At 43.3% G+C, this 15,324-nt stretch overlaps 1 protein-coding gene across 1 annotated transcript in view; it reads right to left on the reverse strand.

The window, feature by feature from the left end:
- The window catches only part of rapgef6 (Rap guanine nucleotide exchange factor (GEF) 6), a 288,321-nt gene that overhangs the window by 69,668 nt on the left and 203,329 nt on the right, over positions 1-15,324 (reverse strand). The window contains exons 8-12 of the mRNA XM_084320510.1: positions 13,444-13,602; positions 12,154-12,306; positions 6,027-6,191; positions 4,308-4,415; positions 2,949-3,152 (exon numbers count right to left, since the gene is read on the reverse strand). Of these exons, the coding sequence (XP_084176636.1) occupies positions 2,949-3,152; positions 4,308-4,415; positions 6,027-6,191; positions 12,154-12,306; positions 13,444-13,602 (789 nt within the window). The remainder of the gene's footprint in view (positions 1-2,948; positions 3,153-4,307; positions 4,416-6,026; positions 6,192-12,153; positions 12,307-13,443; positions 13,603-15,324) is intronic.

Raw genomic sequence — 15,324 nt, forward strand, 5'->3', positions numbered from 1 at the left:
CCCGGACACAATGGAAGTATGGATATATTAGTAACGAATAATAAAATAAAATATACCGTTAACACTTTGAGTGCCACTCACGAGATTTCTCTGGTTTTTTTTATAGGTGGTTGCATGCCACTCACGAGATTTCTCGGATTTTTTTTTTTTTTTTTGCGATCTGAAATCATATTGCATCACCCGAGCCTACCCGAGTATAGCCGAGGGACGCCGGCGATCACTGTGGAAAAAAGCGCCCCCTGTCGTCTCCCAGATGACATAAGTGATTTTGGAATGGACTCAATGAAAATGAATGGGGAAAAAAATCCGGTACTCCACATTTTCCAGTTCACTGATCCAGCCGGGGTTACCAGAGTTCATTCTGGAGCCTCAGAGCCCCGCGGATCATGGAGTTCTACTGTATCGCGTTGGATCCATACACGTATCGATTTTTTCGAATGGTGATCAGGAATTGGAATATACCAGTTGGATACCATCTGATGTCAGGTAAGGACTCTATGTTATCAGTGGTAGGATAATCAGAGTAAGTTTGATGAAGTTATAAGCTGTTTTGTGAAATGTCTTCTTTCGGTTTCACTGTAAAACTCTGTGAGGAAATCAACGGAGCGATTATCAGTGCGCGGCCGTAATGTGCTTGCGTGCACGTATAATATTGATCATCTAGCGTTTATTTGAAAACGATTCATAAAAAGGCAGACGAATATCAACGTTGTGGAATATTCCACTAAAAGACGATTTTCATAGAATGCTCCAGAATGAGCTGTTTTTTATATCAAAACGGGGGCTTTTCTAACTGCTCTGAAACAGAAACGACGCGATAAAAAAACAATCTGCCTTCACAGCACTGACTGGAAAATAGTATTTGATAATGCGATGGGCAGATTAGACACATAGCCATAATTTAAAACATAGATTAGGCGATATTAACGTTAACATTGGCGCCAATGGTGGCATTCAAGCGGTAAAATGGAAAACCAGGCGTGGCGCTCAAAGTGTTAACTGGAATATGTTAGTTGTATACACAATGTTGGATTATGTAATTGGTTTGTCATGACCCATTGTCAAAACAATAATACATTGCAGGATTTATATGAAGTTTGTTGTTAGATGGCATGCTTTGAAGCACCGCACCTCCCTCTGCTTCTAGACACGGAGGCAATTTATAAAAAAATTTGGACCTACTTTTTCTGCGGATGGTTTTGTGAATAAATCTCCATTATGCTTCAATTACTGTGATGTAATGCTTAAATGCCCAAGGTTACGCGTTTTTAATGATCATAGAGTTATTATTATAGTAATTATAACCAAAAGACGAGGGAAGCCAAAGTAACAGGCCGGGGGGCAGGGGAGCTGATTAGTGCCTCATGTGTGTCGTTAGGAGACTTCCCATCACAGATACAGTAGTTTGTTGAATTACTCTTAATAAAAGCCGTATAATATCACATCGCATCCGATGGTATTGTACCATATTGCATCACACTGTATCCCGTTACAACGTGGAGCTGTGCGTGAGAGAACCGTCTTATATCCCTTTTACACCGGCCAGGCTCTGTGCTGGAGCCGGTTCCCGAACGTAATCTCGCACCGGCCGGCGCGTTCAGACCGGGATTAATTGGTTCAGAAGGTGACAAATCGGTGCTCAGCTGGCACCGAATTTTTTTTGTTTTTTCCTTGCGAACCATGACATCATCAGTGGGCGTACCATATTCTAGGCTGTGAAGACGAGTAAACGGGGGAAAGTAGCGAGTCAGCGCGCAAGCGCACACACAAAAGAATACATGCACACACACGCTGTATACGTTTGAAATGAATCGTTCCAGCAAAGTAGGCTTCTATTATTCTAATGACTTGTTTTAATGGGTATCATAGTAGTAAGTCCTACTGTAGAACATGACATATTAGCATGACATCTGATTTATTAATGCCAATACTGGACGACAACCGCAATTGACACTTGAAAAGTGTAAAAGATGGATTAGTCAGTAGCAGTTCATGACAGCCCGTTTAGCTCAACTGGTTAGTGTACTCCCTGTGGAGCATATGGTCCCAGGTTCAAATCTTGTTTTAATTTTTTTTTGTAACGTTAATTCATTTATCCACTCTGGTTGATAAGATAAGATATTCCTTTATTGATCCCCTTGGGGAAATTCAGGCATCATAGCAGCATGGGGGATGGGGGGGGGGGTACAGGTAGTAAAAACTACACAAGCAGTGTAAACAAATAAATCAATATAATTTACTATCTAACTAACTGAAATATACAGTATTCACAGTATTCACATAAGGTGCAGTATGCATAAGGTAGTGTTATATTGTCCTTTTTGGGACACCAGAGTGGATAAATGAATTACGTTACAAAAAAAAAAGTAACCAAGATTTTAACCTGGGACCATTATGCTCCACAGCCAGCGTACTAACCAGTTGAGCTAAACGGGCCGTCATGAATTGCTACTGACTAATCCATCATTTACACTTTTCAAGTGCCAATTGCGGTTGTCGTCCAGTATTGGCATTAATAAATCAGATGTCATGCTAATATGTCATGTTCTACAGTAGGACTTACTACTATGATACCCATTAAAACAAGTCATTCGAATAATAGAAGCGTACTTTGCTGGAACGATTAATTTCAAATGTATACAGTGTGCGTGTGTGCTTTTGTGTGCGCGCTCGCACGTTGAGGCTCGCTAAGCCTTTCTCCACGCATTCTTTTGACCTCCGCCTGAGTAACGCCCCCGTTGATGACGGAGACGGTGGAATGTTGGTTCTGCTTAAATGGGTGTAAACGCGGGCTGGTTCGCCAGAGAGCACCAAGGTTCAGAGGGTTCAGAACAGAGCTGGAGCTTGAACCGGAGCCCGGGTCGTCTAAAAGGGCTATTAGAGGGCCATGGAACCTGTGGATTAAACACTGTGTCGCCTCATACGGCTTCGCCGCCTCTCGCCCTCACCTGGTCTCCGCGCTTGAGTCCCGCCTCCGCGGCCTTGCTGCCCTCCTCCACCGACTCCACGAAGATGCCGAAGCCCCGCTCGCTGCCCCCCTGCAGGCTGAAGTAGAGGGGAGACTCCCTGGAGGCCTTCTGCAGCGTGATCTGCCTCCACTTGGCCTTGGCGGCGCAGGCGATGTTCAGCAGCCGCAGGTGGCCCTTCATTTTCTGACGGGGAGACGAGATGAGAGTGTGAGGAGGAGCAGTGCTCTTTCAGGTTGTTGCTGATGGTCTCTGTCTAATGAAGTCAGGTTGTTGCTGATGGTCTCTGTCTAATGAAGTCAGGTTGTTGCTGATGGTCTCTGTCTAATGAAGTCAAGTTGCTTTGCTGATGGTCTCTGTCTAATGAAGTCAGGTTGCTTCGCTGATGGTCTCCGTCTAATGAAGTCAGGTTGCTTTGCTGATGGTCTCTGTCTAATGAAGTCAGGTTGCTTCGCTGATGGTCTCTGTCGAATGAAGTCAGGTTGCTTTGCTGATGGTCTCTGTCTAATGAAGTCAGGTTGCTTCGCTGATGGTCTCTGTCTAATGAAGTCAAGTTGCTTCGCTGATGGTCTCTGTCTAATGAAGTCAGGTTGCTTCGCTGATGGTCTCTGTCGAATGAAGTCAGGTTGCTTTGCTGATGGTCTGTCTAATGAAGTCAGGTTGCTTCGCTGATGGTCTCTGTCGAATGAAGTCAGGTTGCTTTGCTGATGGTCTCTGTCTAATGAAGTCAGGTTGCTTTGCTGATGGTCTCTGTCTAATGAAGTCAGGTTGCTTCGCTGATGGTCTCTGTCTAATGAAGTCAGGTTGCTTCGCTGATGGTCTCTGTCGAATGAAGTCAGGTTGCTTTGCTGATGGTCTCTGTCTAATGAAGTCAGGTTGCTTTGCTGATGGTCTGTCTAATGAAGTCAGGTTGCTTCGCTGATGGTCTCTGTCGAATGAAGTCAGGTTGCTTTGCTGATGGTCTCTGTCTAATGATCTGCGCAACAGTGGTGGATGTTTTGATATGGAAAAAGGATAAAGAAATACCATCATAGATTCATGCAAAGGTATGGATTTTTTTACTATACCATCGTCAACAATATATACATATTATATATAAAAAAACATATATATACGGAATATTTTTAAGTTAATAAAGAAACTTAAAAGCAGTATTAAAAAAAGGTAAGAAATGAAATAGCATCATGACATATTGTATTGCAAGATAAGATAAAGATATATATATAAAAAAAAACATGTCATATCTATACATTAGAATTAGATAGATCATAATTGAAATAGTGTTAGCAACTCCACACAAACTGAAGGGAAGGTTATGAAGGTTATAAAGGCTGATCGTACGGTGGTTTCTAGGTGCTTCTCAAACTCCTCCAGGAAGCGCGTCATGGCCGGGTCGCCCTCAAAGTCATTGAAGTGGTTGTTGACCCACAGCAGCACTATTCTGGTCACCTGTGGAAACAATGACACCGTTCATCGGAACAGCCTATTTTTAACATTCAGAAATGTAGCGCTTTTTCAAAAGAACCCGCAGTATTCGTGTAAATGTCACGTCGACGACACATTTGATTAATGCGCATGTGAAAAAGGTTACAGAGGGTTAGGTTATGGATACTAATGTATGTGTAGAATTTTCTCATTGATGTATCTCTGTAATATTAGATGTGACTACATTCTGACGCAGGCAGATAAACAAAACAAACCAGAACAACAACACATAACTATCACTATACGAACAGTAGCATTTCACAGAGTGACATTTGTTTATCTTAATTAATTGAACCTTAATTTAAGCAGGAGAAAAGGCTCACTGAGATTAAAAATCTCTTTTACTAGAGTGTCCTGGCCAAGACGGGCAGCAGGACAATGAACGGTGTTGCCGACATAAAAGCAACCTGGACACATTAGAGTTATTGAGCTTGATGCCAAAACAAGAGCAGAACAAAACTCAACAAACCGAAGAGTCACAGCCAAATAGAGTCTCAGTCTCTCTCCCCCTCTCCCCTCTCTTTCTCTCTCTCTCTCTCTCTCTCTCTCTCTCTCTCTCTCTCTCTCTCTGTCTGTCTGTCTGTCTGTCTGTCTGTCTGTCTGTCTGTGTGTCTGTGTGTCTCTATCTCTCTTTCCCTGTCTCTCTCTGTCTATCTCCCTCTGTCTCTCTGTCTCTCTCCCTATCTCTGTCTCTCTTTCTCCCTCTCTCCCTCTCTCTCTCTCCCTCTCTCTCTCTCTCTCTCTCTCTCTCTCTCTCTCTCTCTCTCTCTCTCTCTCTCTCTCTCTCTCTCTCTCCTCTCTCTCTCTCTCTCTCTCTCTCTCTCTCTCGTCCTTCTAGATCAGGGGTTCCCAACTTTTCAGGCCGGGACCCAAGAAAATAAGGCGTCAGAGAAAATACAACTAGAAACACTGTCCTGGCCTGCTTCTAAGTCAGTGTGCTTCTAAGTTCAGTGGCCTGACAACATTTTTTTTTTAATTTTTTTTTTAAATCATCTCGCTGCCCTCCCGTGGCTGCTCGCGGCCCACCTTTGGGTCGCGACCCCGACTTTGGGGTACCACTGTTCTAGATGATGAAAAGACCAAATGAGTTCCCCATAAAGACTATTGACAAGCCAAGACTAATCCTAGGTTAAATCAGTTATGGAGTATGTGGAGTGTCAGGACCAGAACAAATCTCTCTTGCCCCCCCAAAGACAGCTGAGCTGGCTGAACTTGTTATTGATCGCTGGGGCCCTATAGCGCACACAGGGGTTTCCACAGAGACGCATAAACACAAATAATGACACAGGAGCCAATAAGAGCACAAAGAGAGGCGCATAAAACGGCACTAAAGAAAACACACAGGGGGAGATGCGCACATAAGCGCAACACACACGGCCCCACAACGCACAAGCAAACACACACACACAATTCAGCACGCTCACACGTGTAGATATACACACACACAATCTTTCTCTCTCTCTCTCTTTTTCAAACACACTCGCACACACACACGTCCCACCCAATCTCCTCTCTCTCTCCCTCTCTCTCCCCTCTCCCCTCCCCCCCTCCCTCTCTCTCTCTCACACACCATACCGTGTCACGGAGGCTGTCGACCTTGAACCACTCCAGCAGCTTCTTGCCGACCTCCATGGGGCTGGACAGGAAGGTGCGGTAGGTCAGCAGGAAGTCCTCGATGTAGGTGGGATCTACCACCGACGGCTCCTCCACTAGGTGCATGATCAGACGCTCCGGGGTGCCCTGAGGGGAGACACACAGGAGGAGTCAGGATAACGACACATAAGGCTGTAAGGCTGTCCCCGAAGCCTGTTTTTGGGATTCGAACTTCGTCAGGGTTTTTCGAACGGACGTTCAAACCTTCGTTTTTAATTTGAAAAAAATTATGTAATTTTTTATATATATATATATATTTGTTTTTTTTATATCCTCAAACTAAATCCTCAATTTGAATAAAGTGATTAATCTGATTAAATGAGTCTTTTTTCTTTTATTAAATCAACTTTCAGACCCAGCCCAGGGAGAAGCCCCAGCCCAACTAAATCAATTAAATCAACTTTCTAACTCATCAGTTTCTTTTAATACTATATTGGTGTAGCCTAATCTTTATATGCAACTGTGAAGAAAAACCTGATTGGTTTAAACAGAATGAAAAAAAAAAAAAAAAAAAAAAAAAACGTTTTTTCTTTATAAAAAATTTGAATGTTGATTTAGAATTTGAATGCCAACATAACGAACGAAGGTTTGAACGTTTGGGCTCAGCCCTAGTGGACACTCACCTTTCCACGGCTAAACAGTAGGTAAGGCATCTTGTTTGAGAAATGCAGGTTTCAATCTATGTTGTTTAACAGTTGATATCTTCAGTCCTGTTTCAAAATGCAAAATCGTCTTCTTCCGCAGGACCTAGCATGTCCTACCATGCTCTGTAAATAACTTATGTACATATACCAATATGCCCTACTCTGTTTACTTGTTTTATTGCACAATGTCGTTCTATTGGATTCTATTATATGTTATTACTATTGTATTATGCACATCGTTGCGGGCAAGACCACCCGCATTTCATTGTATACTCGTATGCCGTGACAAATAAAACTCTTGACTTGACTTCTTCTTCTTGTATATTTCCGGCGGACTACGAGTCTAGGCGTATTGCCACCCTCCACAGGACAGAGGGAGCACTATAGATGTCCAGCCCTCCCTATATTCTGTTAGGGCTTGTGTCCATAGCGGACGTTTTATGAGTTGTCAGCTCCTTCCTGTCATTCATTTCTATGCTACAGGCGCGACAGGCGCGCTCCTCTTCCCAGCGCCGCGCCTCGCGTTTATGAGCTCTCGCCGGCAGCGTTTTGGGGCGGAGCGCTCCCAGCGCATAAAGTTGAAACTAGTTCAACTTTTGGAAAGGAGCGAGCTCATCAAGGTAATCAACATCGAGGAAGGGGCGGAGCCGCGAGACCCAGGAAAACGCTGAGCTTTTTTTCCCTTTTTTTCAAAGCGGTTCGCCTTGGAAAAAACGTCCGCTATGGACACAAGCCCTTATGCAGCCCTGCGGCAAGCAGGAACTGCACAACAGCACAAGCTCTCTCTTGGTGTTGATATCTTCTGAGAGAATTGTTGAATAGATACACAAATGTTCTAGAATGTTCTATTATGACATCATACTGTGACATCACAACGGAACATGTTTGAGTACATTTGAATAATATAAATAATATGTTTGGTAAAGCTGTCCCCGAAGCCTGTTTTTGGAATTCGAACTTCTTCAGTTTTTTTTCAAACGGACGTTCGTACCTTCGTTTTTAATTAAATTTTTTTTTTTTTACAAATAAATGTTTTAATAATATATATATATTTTTGTATCCTCAAACTGAATCTTCAATTTGAATAAAGTGATTAATCTGATTAAATTAGTATTTTTTCTTTTATTAAATCAACTTTCCAGACCCAGACCATGGGAGAAGCCCCAGCCCAACTAAATCAATTAAATCAACTTTCTAATGAATATAACTCATCAGTTTATTTTAATACTATAATATTAGTGTATCCTAATCTTTATCTGCAACTGTGGAGAAAAACCCCATTGGTTTAAACAGAATGAATAGAAAAAAATAGAAAAAAAAAAAAAAAAAAAAACACACACACACACACACACACACACACACACGCGCACACACACACACACACCCTCAAGTGTTGGTATCACTGTGGTCACTGATGAATTCTGCTGACGAAAGCCATTTTGGAGGATATATACAATGCATCGTAGGTTGTGGTGTGTTGGTTGTCGAGGAAGTGGCTATAGGGACATGGACAACTCTGACATGACCATCCAATAGATATTAAAGGTCATATCAGTAAGATGTTAAATTGTTTGGAATGAGAATCAAATCAAATCAAAATGTTAAATTGTTTGGAATGAGACTCAAACCTAGTTCAATTGACCCATCCCAAGTGCTGGTCAATTGTATGGAATACGCACTTCATTTAATGATTGATTCTCCTGTAAGTGGTCATCACATTGCGGTCCCTAATAGTGAGGACTGTTTTTTTTTGTGTGATAAAATTACATACTCATTTGACAAAATGGAACGCTAGTCTGTGGTTCTCATTCCAAATTATCAAGTATCCTACCGATATGACCTTTAATGGCGATCAGGCTGACGGATGGGTGTACTTACCGGCAGTACAGCAGGGTTGGGATCAATTCACTTTCAATCAATTCAAAATGTGAACAGAAATAGCAGATTTCCTTTGCAGATGACGGAACATTCATTCTCATTTGCTTGTGGATATATAGGATGACACAACCTTTTCATGGTTCTTCAGTGTTTGAATTTTAAAGAGGAAAATCCCATTCCTGAATTGGTAGTGAATTGATGCCAACACCCCGGTATACAGTACTTTTTATACCCTTACTTAAAGATGCTGTGGTATTGTTGTGGTATTGTTTTGTTAAAATAAGTGTTAAGAATTCTACATTCCGACAGCCATCACTGATATCGAGTGTTTGGTCAATAACATGGGTCTCCCAGCCCCTCTGCTCTGCAGTAAACTGAAAATACATTTCCCATTACCACTTCATCCTTAGAACCTTAGAAATGTTTACTTATTTCAAGAAATCTTGCCAAGCCAAATGTGTTTACTGCACTGGCAGAAGTTTTTATTTTTTATTTTTGTGTGATCATTTTGGCAGGGAGTCCTCTCTCCTGATTGGATAATGTGGGAACTGGATACCAGGAGATGTATTTTCTGTTTACTGCAGAGCAGGAGGCGTGAATACCAAACCAAGCCGCATTTCTCGGAGACGCTCTCTGATTGGCCGACGCCTGTTTCTACACTGGTTAAGCTTAGGCACTCTTCGAAGTTGGTTAAGGTTAGAGTTTGTCTTAGAGCGCGACGGCAAGTTCTTTCGACGGTTAAGCTTAGGCACTCTTTCGAAGTTGGTTAAGGATAGAGTTTGTCTTAGAGCATGGCGATAGAACGCCAGGTAGTTTGCAGGCTGTTTGGCGTGGAAATGGGCAAAGACACAGCTCGTCACGGATTGGGCAAACGCGTCAGTGGCCAATCAGAGAGCGTCAGTCAGTGCCAATCAGAGAGCGTCTCCGAGAAATGCGGCTTGGTTTGGTATACACGCGAGCAGGAGGGACTTGGAGACCCATGTTACTGGCCAGACACTCTATATCAGTGATGGCTGTCAGAATGTAGAGCTTATTTTAACATGTAGACCACTTATTTGACCACATACAGCACCTTTAATCAAATATAACTTCACTTAAATCAACCAGACCACTGGAAATGAGGTGTACACAGGCCTCAAACAAAGCATTCAGCGAGCCTTCAACTCACATGACATTATGTTGCCGGGGAAACCACTGGTTTGACAGGGAATAGAAACTCAGTTGGGGTGGGTTGAAGGGGGGTGGGGGGGGGGGTCATCTTTTATCCGACAAAGACCAAAGTCCAAAACAGAAGTGGAAACGCTAACACTTGTGAATTGACTCGTGGTGTTTGGGGAGCGAAGCAAACAGCTTCCACTGGGGCTGTAGCCAACAAAGAATCATTTAGACCCATTATCCAATCAATACCTGGCTGCTGCTGCTGGAGGCTTGGAGGGGGATCAAAGAGGGCATGGGAACATATCTAGGGCTGCTGTACTGCACAGGCAAAGGCACTGGCCAAATACTAATAGTGCTAACAGTGGCGTCTTAAGTGATCAATTGAGCACACCGTGCAAATACATTGATGTTCTTTAAAAAGGTAGAATCTGTAATGGCGTCCCAAAAAAAAAACAGCGACCTCTAGGCAAAAGAGCTTGGTATTGCGCTTTGTGTTTACTCTTTTTTTTGTTGGCATACAGCGTGGAGTTTAGCAACTAATTATACTGTGATTTTCTCCAGACCCTCTCTCGGTAGAGCCTGAGGGTCTGGAGTAACAGTAAGAAGCATTTTGTATGAAAGTATTCTGTACTTCTGTATGACAACTATTAAAGAACTTGAACTTGAACTTGAGGTGCGGCCTGCAGCAGCAGCAACCCCTCTGCTATAGCTACTGAAATCCAACCCACACGCCAGGCAAAAACAAAGAATGTAAACAAAGAGCAGTAGCACCTTGTCATCTCTTGCCTAGAGGTCGTTTGACGACAGATTCTTATGGAGGAAGTTATTGAAAGACAAGTCAAGCTTGAACGTCTAGCACTCGGTGTGGGTGGTCTACGTTGAACAGGTGGAGGACGGGGGATGGTAAGTTAGTCGTTTTCGCTGAAACTATAATTGAACCCTTGGCACTGAACTCCTTTTTGAATACTTTGGACAGAGCATGTATTTGCAGTTGTGAAGTCAATCCAAATCACTTGGGAGTCTCAATGGAATACATCACCAGAAAGTACTCGACCTCTACTGCCTTTAACTACAGTATGAGTGAACACAACACTCTAACTCACCAACTTTAGATAATAAAGTACTCAACCTCTACTGTCTTTAACTATGAGTGAACACAACACTCTAACTCACCAACTTTAGATAATAAAGTACTCAACCTCTACTGTCTTTAACTATGAGTGAACACAACACTCTAACTCACCAACTTTAGATAATAAAGTACTCAACCTCTACTGTCTTTATCTACGAGTGAACACAACACTCTAACTCACCATCTTTAGATAATAAAGTACTCAACCTCTACTGTCTTTAACTATGAGTGAACACAACACTCTAACTCACCAACTTTAGATAATAAAGTACTCAACCTCTACTGTCTTTATCTATGAGTGAACACAACACTCTAACTCACCAACTTTAGATAATAAAGTACTCATCCTCTACTGTCTTTAACTATGAGTGAACACAACACTCTAACTCACCATCTTTAGATAATAAAGTACTCATCCTCTACTGCATTTAACTATGAGTGAACACAACACTCTAACTCACCAACTTTAGATAATAAAGTACTCATCCTCTACTGTCTTTAACTATGAGTGAACACAACACTCTAACTCACCAACTTTAGATAATAAAGTACTCATCCTCTACTGTCTTTAACTATGAGTGAACACAACACTCTAACTCACCAACTTTAGATAATAAAGTACTCATCCTCTACTGTCTTTAACTATGAATGAACACAACACTCTAACTTACCATCTTTAGATAATAAAGTACTCATCCTCTACTGTCTTTAACTATGAGTGAACACAACACTCTAACTCACCAACTTTAGATAATAAAGTACTCATCCTCTACTGTCTTTAACTATGAGTGAACACAACACTCTAACTTACCATCTTTAGATAATAAAGTACTCATCCTCTACTGTCTTTAACTATGAGTGAACACAACACTCTAACTTACCAACTTTAGATAATAAAGTACTCATCCTCTACTGTCTTTAACTATGAGTGAACACAACACTCTAACTTACCATCTTTAGATAATAAAGTACTCATCCTCTACTGTCTTTAACTATGAGTGAACACAACACTCTAACTCACCAACTTTAGATAATAAAGTACTCATCCTCTACTGTCTTTAACTATGAGTGAACACAACATTTTCACTTACCAAGTTTGGAAAAAACATTGTCCCTCTGTAAACTTCACAGGATTTATGCGGTTCTTCATCTGAGGTACTCGTTTAACACGGGACTGTATTTAATGGCACAGGGGGGGGGGGGGGGGGGGGGGGGGGGACAGAGCGCCGCGTCTCACCTTGATGACGATGTGTCCCTTCCTGGTGCCGCTGCGGTCCAGCTCCCGGTGCTCCTTCACCATGACGATCTCGCCCTCCTCCTCCACCTTGTGCGTGTTCTTCTCCACGTGGTTGAGGATCCTCCAGTAGTCCTCCTGGGCGATGCAGACAAACTGGTCCAGGACGACATGAGGACAGTGGGTGAACTTGTAGTAGAGCAGAACGTTGCTCCGCACCAGCGCCGGGTACTCAAACAGGAGCACGGAGGAGCCGCGGCAGGACGCGGACAGAGGCATGGGGTGGGGAGGGCGGGCGGGCGGGTCAGTGCCAAGCCCCCGCTCCCTTCCACACGCCCAATAAAACTAACTGCGGTGCCTAAAACCTTCTCCCACACAAGCTGTCCAGTAACAGTCAGCTTTACATACTAGTCCAGCTAGGCTACTCAACAGTAATACGCATGACCTCAACAGCTGAGCTGTAACGAGTTCCCACAGTCTAGAATGAACAGAAAGAGCTAAGCGATACTCCTCTTTAACTAACTGTTCCTGACTACTGCTGGCTCACAACATAATGCCCCGTCACGCTCCCTCTAAACCCTCACTCGACACTTCCTTCACGTTTCTGCAAATGTCTTGTCAATCCCTACCTCTGCATCTTCCTCGCAGACAGGAAACGGTGCACGCAGTTGAGGAACTGGGCAGGTCAGATTCAGATTCAGATTCAGATGCTATGCTACTTTTACTACCTCTATGCTTGTTAACACTACGCTATATTAAGACCGACTTCCTCTTCGGTTGTGACTAAGCAACTGACCATAAACAAAATGAAACAACAAAAACTCCATGACAAAGAAAACACTATGGCCTTTTGCTAAACTGACATCTAGGCTGTCAAACCTCTTAAAAAAGGACCATAACAGTCTAATATTCACTTTACTTGCCATTACCGGAGATTGCCCCGGTCTTTCATCATCGTCATCATAATAATAATAATAATATAAATGTTATTTGTATAGCACCTTTGATATAAGAATTGCAGCCCAAAGTGCTTCACAGCAGTGATGTAAACACAAAATAGTCATAAAATATCATACAATTGGCTTTAGAGAATTTATATTAAAACCTCCCGGAAAACCAATTTTTAACCAATTTTGTGTTCATAATGTAAGTGTATACTATACAGTCTATATTACTACATGTATAGTCAATGATTTTTTCAACTAAATGCAGGCTCTGAATATGTAAACAAATGTCTCTCCTCAAACAGCTACGTGCGTTTTTAAGTTTTCCCTCTGTGTCCCTCTCTCTCACCTGGCAGTCGTCCCCCTTGGTGCGAACCTCCCCGCTCATGAACTGCTTGTCCAGCGAGGGGGAGATGCCGAAGCTGTTGCCCATGCAGAGAGTCTCCAGCCTGGCCTCCGAGTGGCTGATCTCCACCGCCCCGTTCAGGATCACATACCACAGGTCCAGCTGGGGATAGAAATGACAGCGTCAAACAGTGTCCCAAGAAGCGCTCGGCAAGACAATTCGGCGACTACAGAGCTTCTGACCTGCGGTTACGAAGGGGGGGAGGAGGGGGGCGGTGGTTGTCAAGGAGAACCTGATCTGGAGGCACGAGGAACACGTTCTCAGTGCATGTTCTCAAGGTGCTGCGACGGTTCTTCCACAAAAGTGGTTAAGAGGAGGATCTAAAAGCCTCAGAGGCACTTAACAATAACTAGACTATAATATGACATCTAATGTTCAAGGAGGCGGGTTACCATGTAAACTCCACAGATTTCGGCAAGAGAGGATTTGACTTTTGAGGTGGGAGGCTGTGGTTTCTATTGAATCAAATGTTTTTACTTTGTCCAACCTTAGTGGAGGGGGTCGTTCTGCACCTCTGCTTAAAGAAACCCTCCTAATTCAGGGCCGTGTGAGTGCACTCCTTGTTTCCACCGACCTCCACCGACCTCTAGCTTAGAGGTCGCTACACCTGCTAAGAGATGACCTCAAACCCTAGTTTACAGGCTTAGTTTATATACCACTGTGCCATCTGTCTTGTCAGCATTGTAGACGGCACATCGGAAAGTGCAGGACTTTTTTAGCATAAAAGGGACCGCGCGGATTAGTGTCTTTGTTTTGTTTGCTGCGACAGTTAGTGACATTGACTATGTCTTGTATTGTCTATGAGGTGCTTTGAATAAAAAAAACGTATTATTAATTCTAAACATCTTTAAAACTCACATTTCACCTCAAAATGCAGTAGATTATAATTGTACTCAACATGAAATAACATCACATTTAATTATTTCATCTGAAGACGTTTGTTTTGTAGCGAGTAGGTTCATTGTTGCTGCCATCTTTAGCATTAAATGGCTGCTTTGGCTGCTTTTGTTATATAGCGCTTTTATCCAAAGCGCTTTACAATTTCTTACTCAAATTTTTACCCATTCACTCACACACAGACGGCGGAGGCAACCATGCAAGGTGCCAACCTGCTCATCGGGAGCTGTTAGGGGTTAAGTGTCTTGCTCGAGGACACATCCACACACTGCCCAGGAGGAGCGGGAATCGAACCGGGAACCTCCGGATTGCCAGACGACTGCTCTACCTCCCGAGCCACTGTCGCCCCTACAGCGTCTGTTCTGCCACTACTGAACTGAAGAGCCACAGGAGGATGAAGAGACAGGATTTATAAGTGGTTCTCTATCCTAACACGGAATATCTACAGCCCAATAGTACCACTACTGCAGCTACTATCCATCATTACTGTGTTGGAAGAACCACTGAAGTAATAGGCATACACACATTACAAACAGACCCGGGGCATGTAGAGAGCACAAGCGTTTACAAGAGGGGTGCTGGCAGACTTTAACAGACAGGCGTTCTTAAAGGGAGCTGGGCTGAATGTAGTGAGGTGAATGAGCCTTGTTGACTCCACGTGTAATGTCAGCTTCTCACTTTCATTACAATTCTCTCTCCCTCTCCCTCTCCCTCTCCCTCTCCCTCTCCCTCTCTCTCTCTCTCTCTCTCTCTCCCTCTCCCTCTCTCCCTCTCCGTCTCTCTCACTCTCTCCCTCTCCCTCTCTCCCTCTCTCTCTCCCCCTCTCTCTCTCCCCCTCTCTCCCCTTCCCTCTCTCCCTCAGAGGAGGGTTCAGGCGGTGCATGGCTGAGTGCTTCTCTCTGACCTTCACATTAGCCCACAGAATAG

This window comes from Notolepis coatsorum (genome assembly GCF_963971535.1).
Source record: "Notolepis coatsorum genome assembly, chromosome: 8".
NCBI lineage: Eukaryota > Metazoa > Chordata > Actinopteri > Aulopiformes > Paralepididae > Notolepis > Notolepis coatsorum.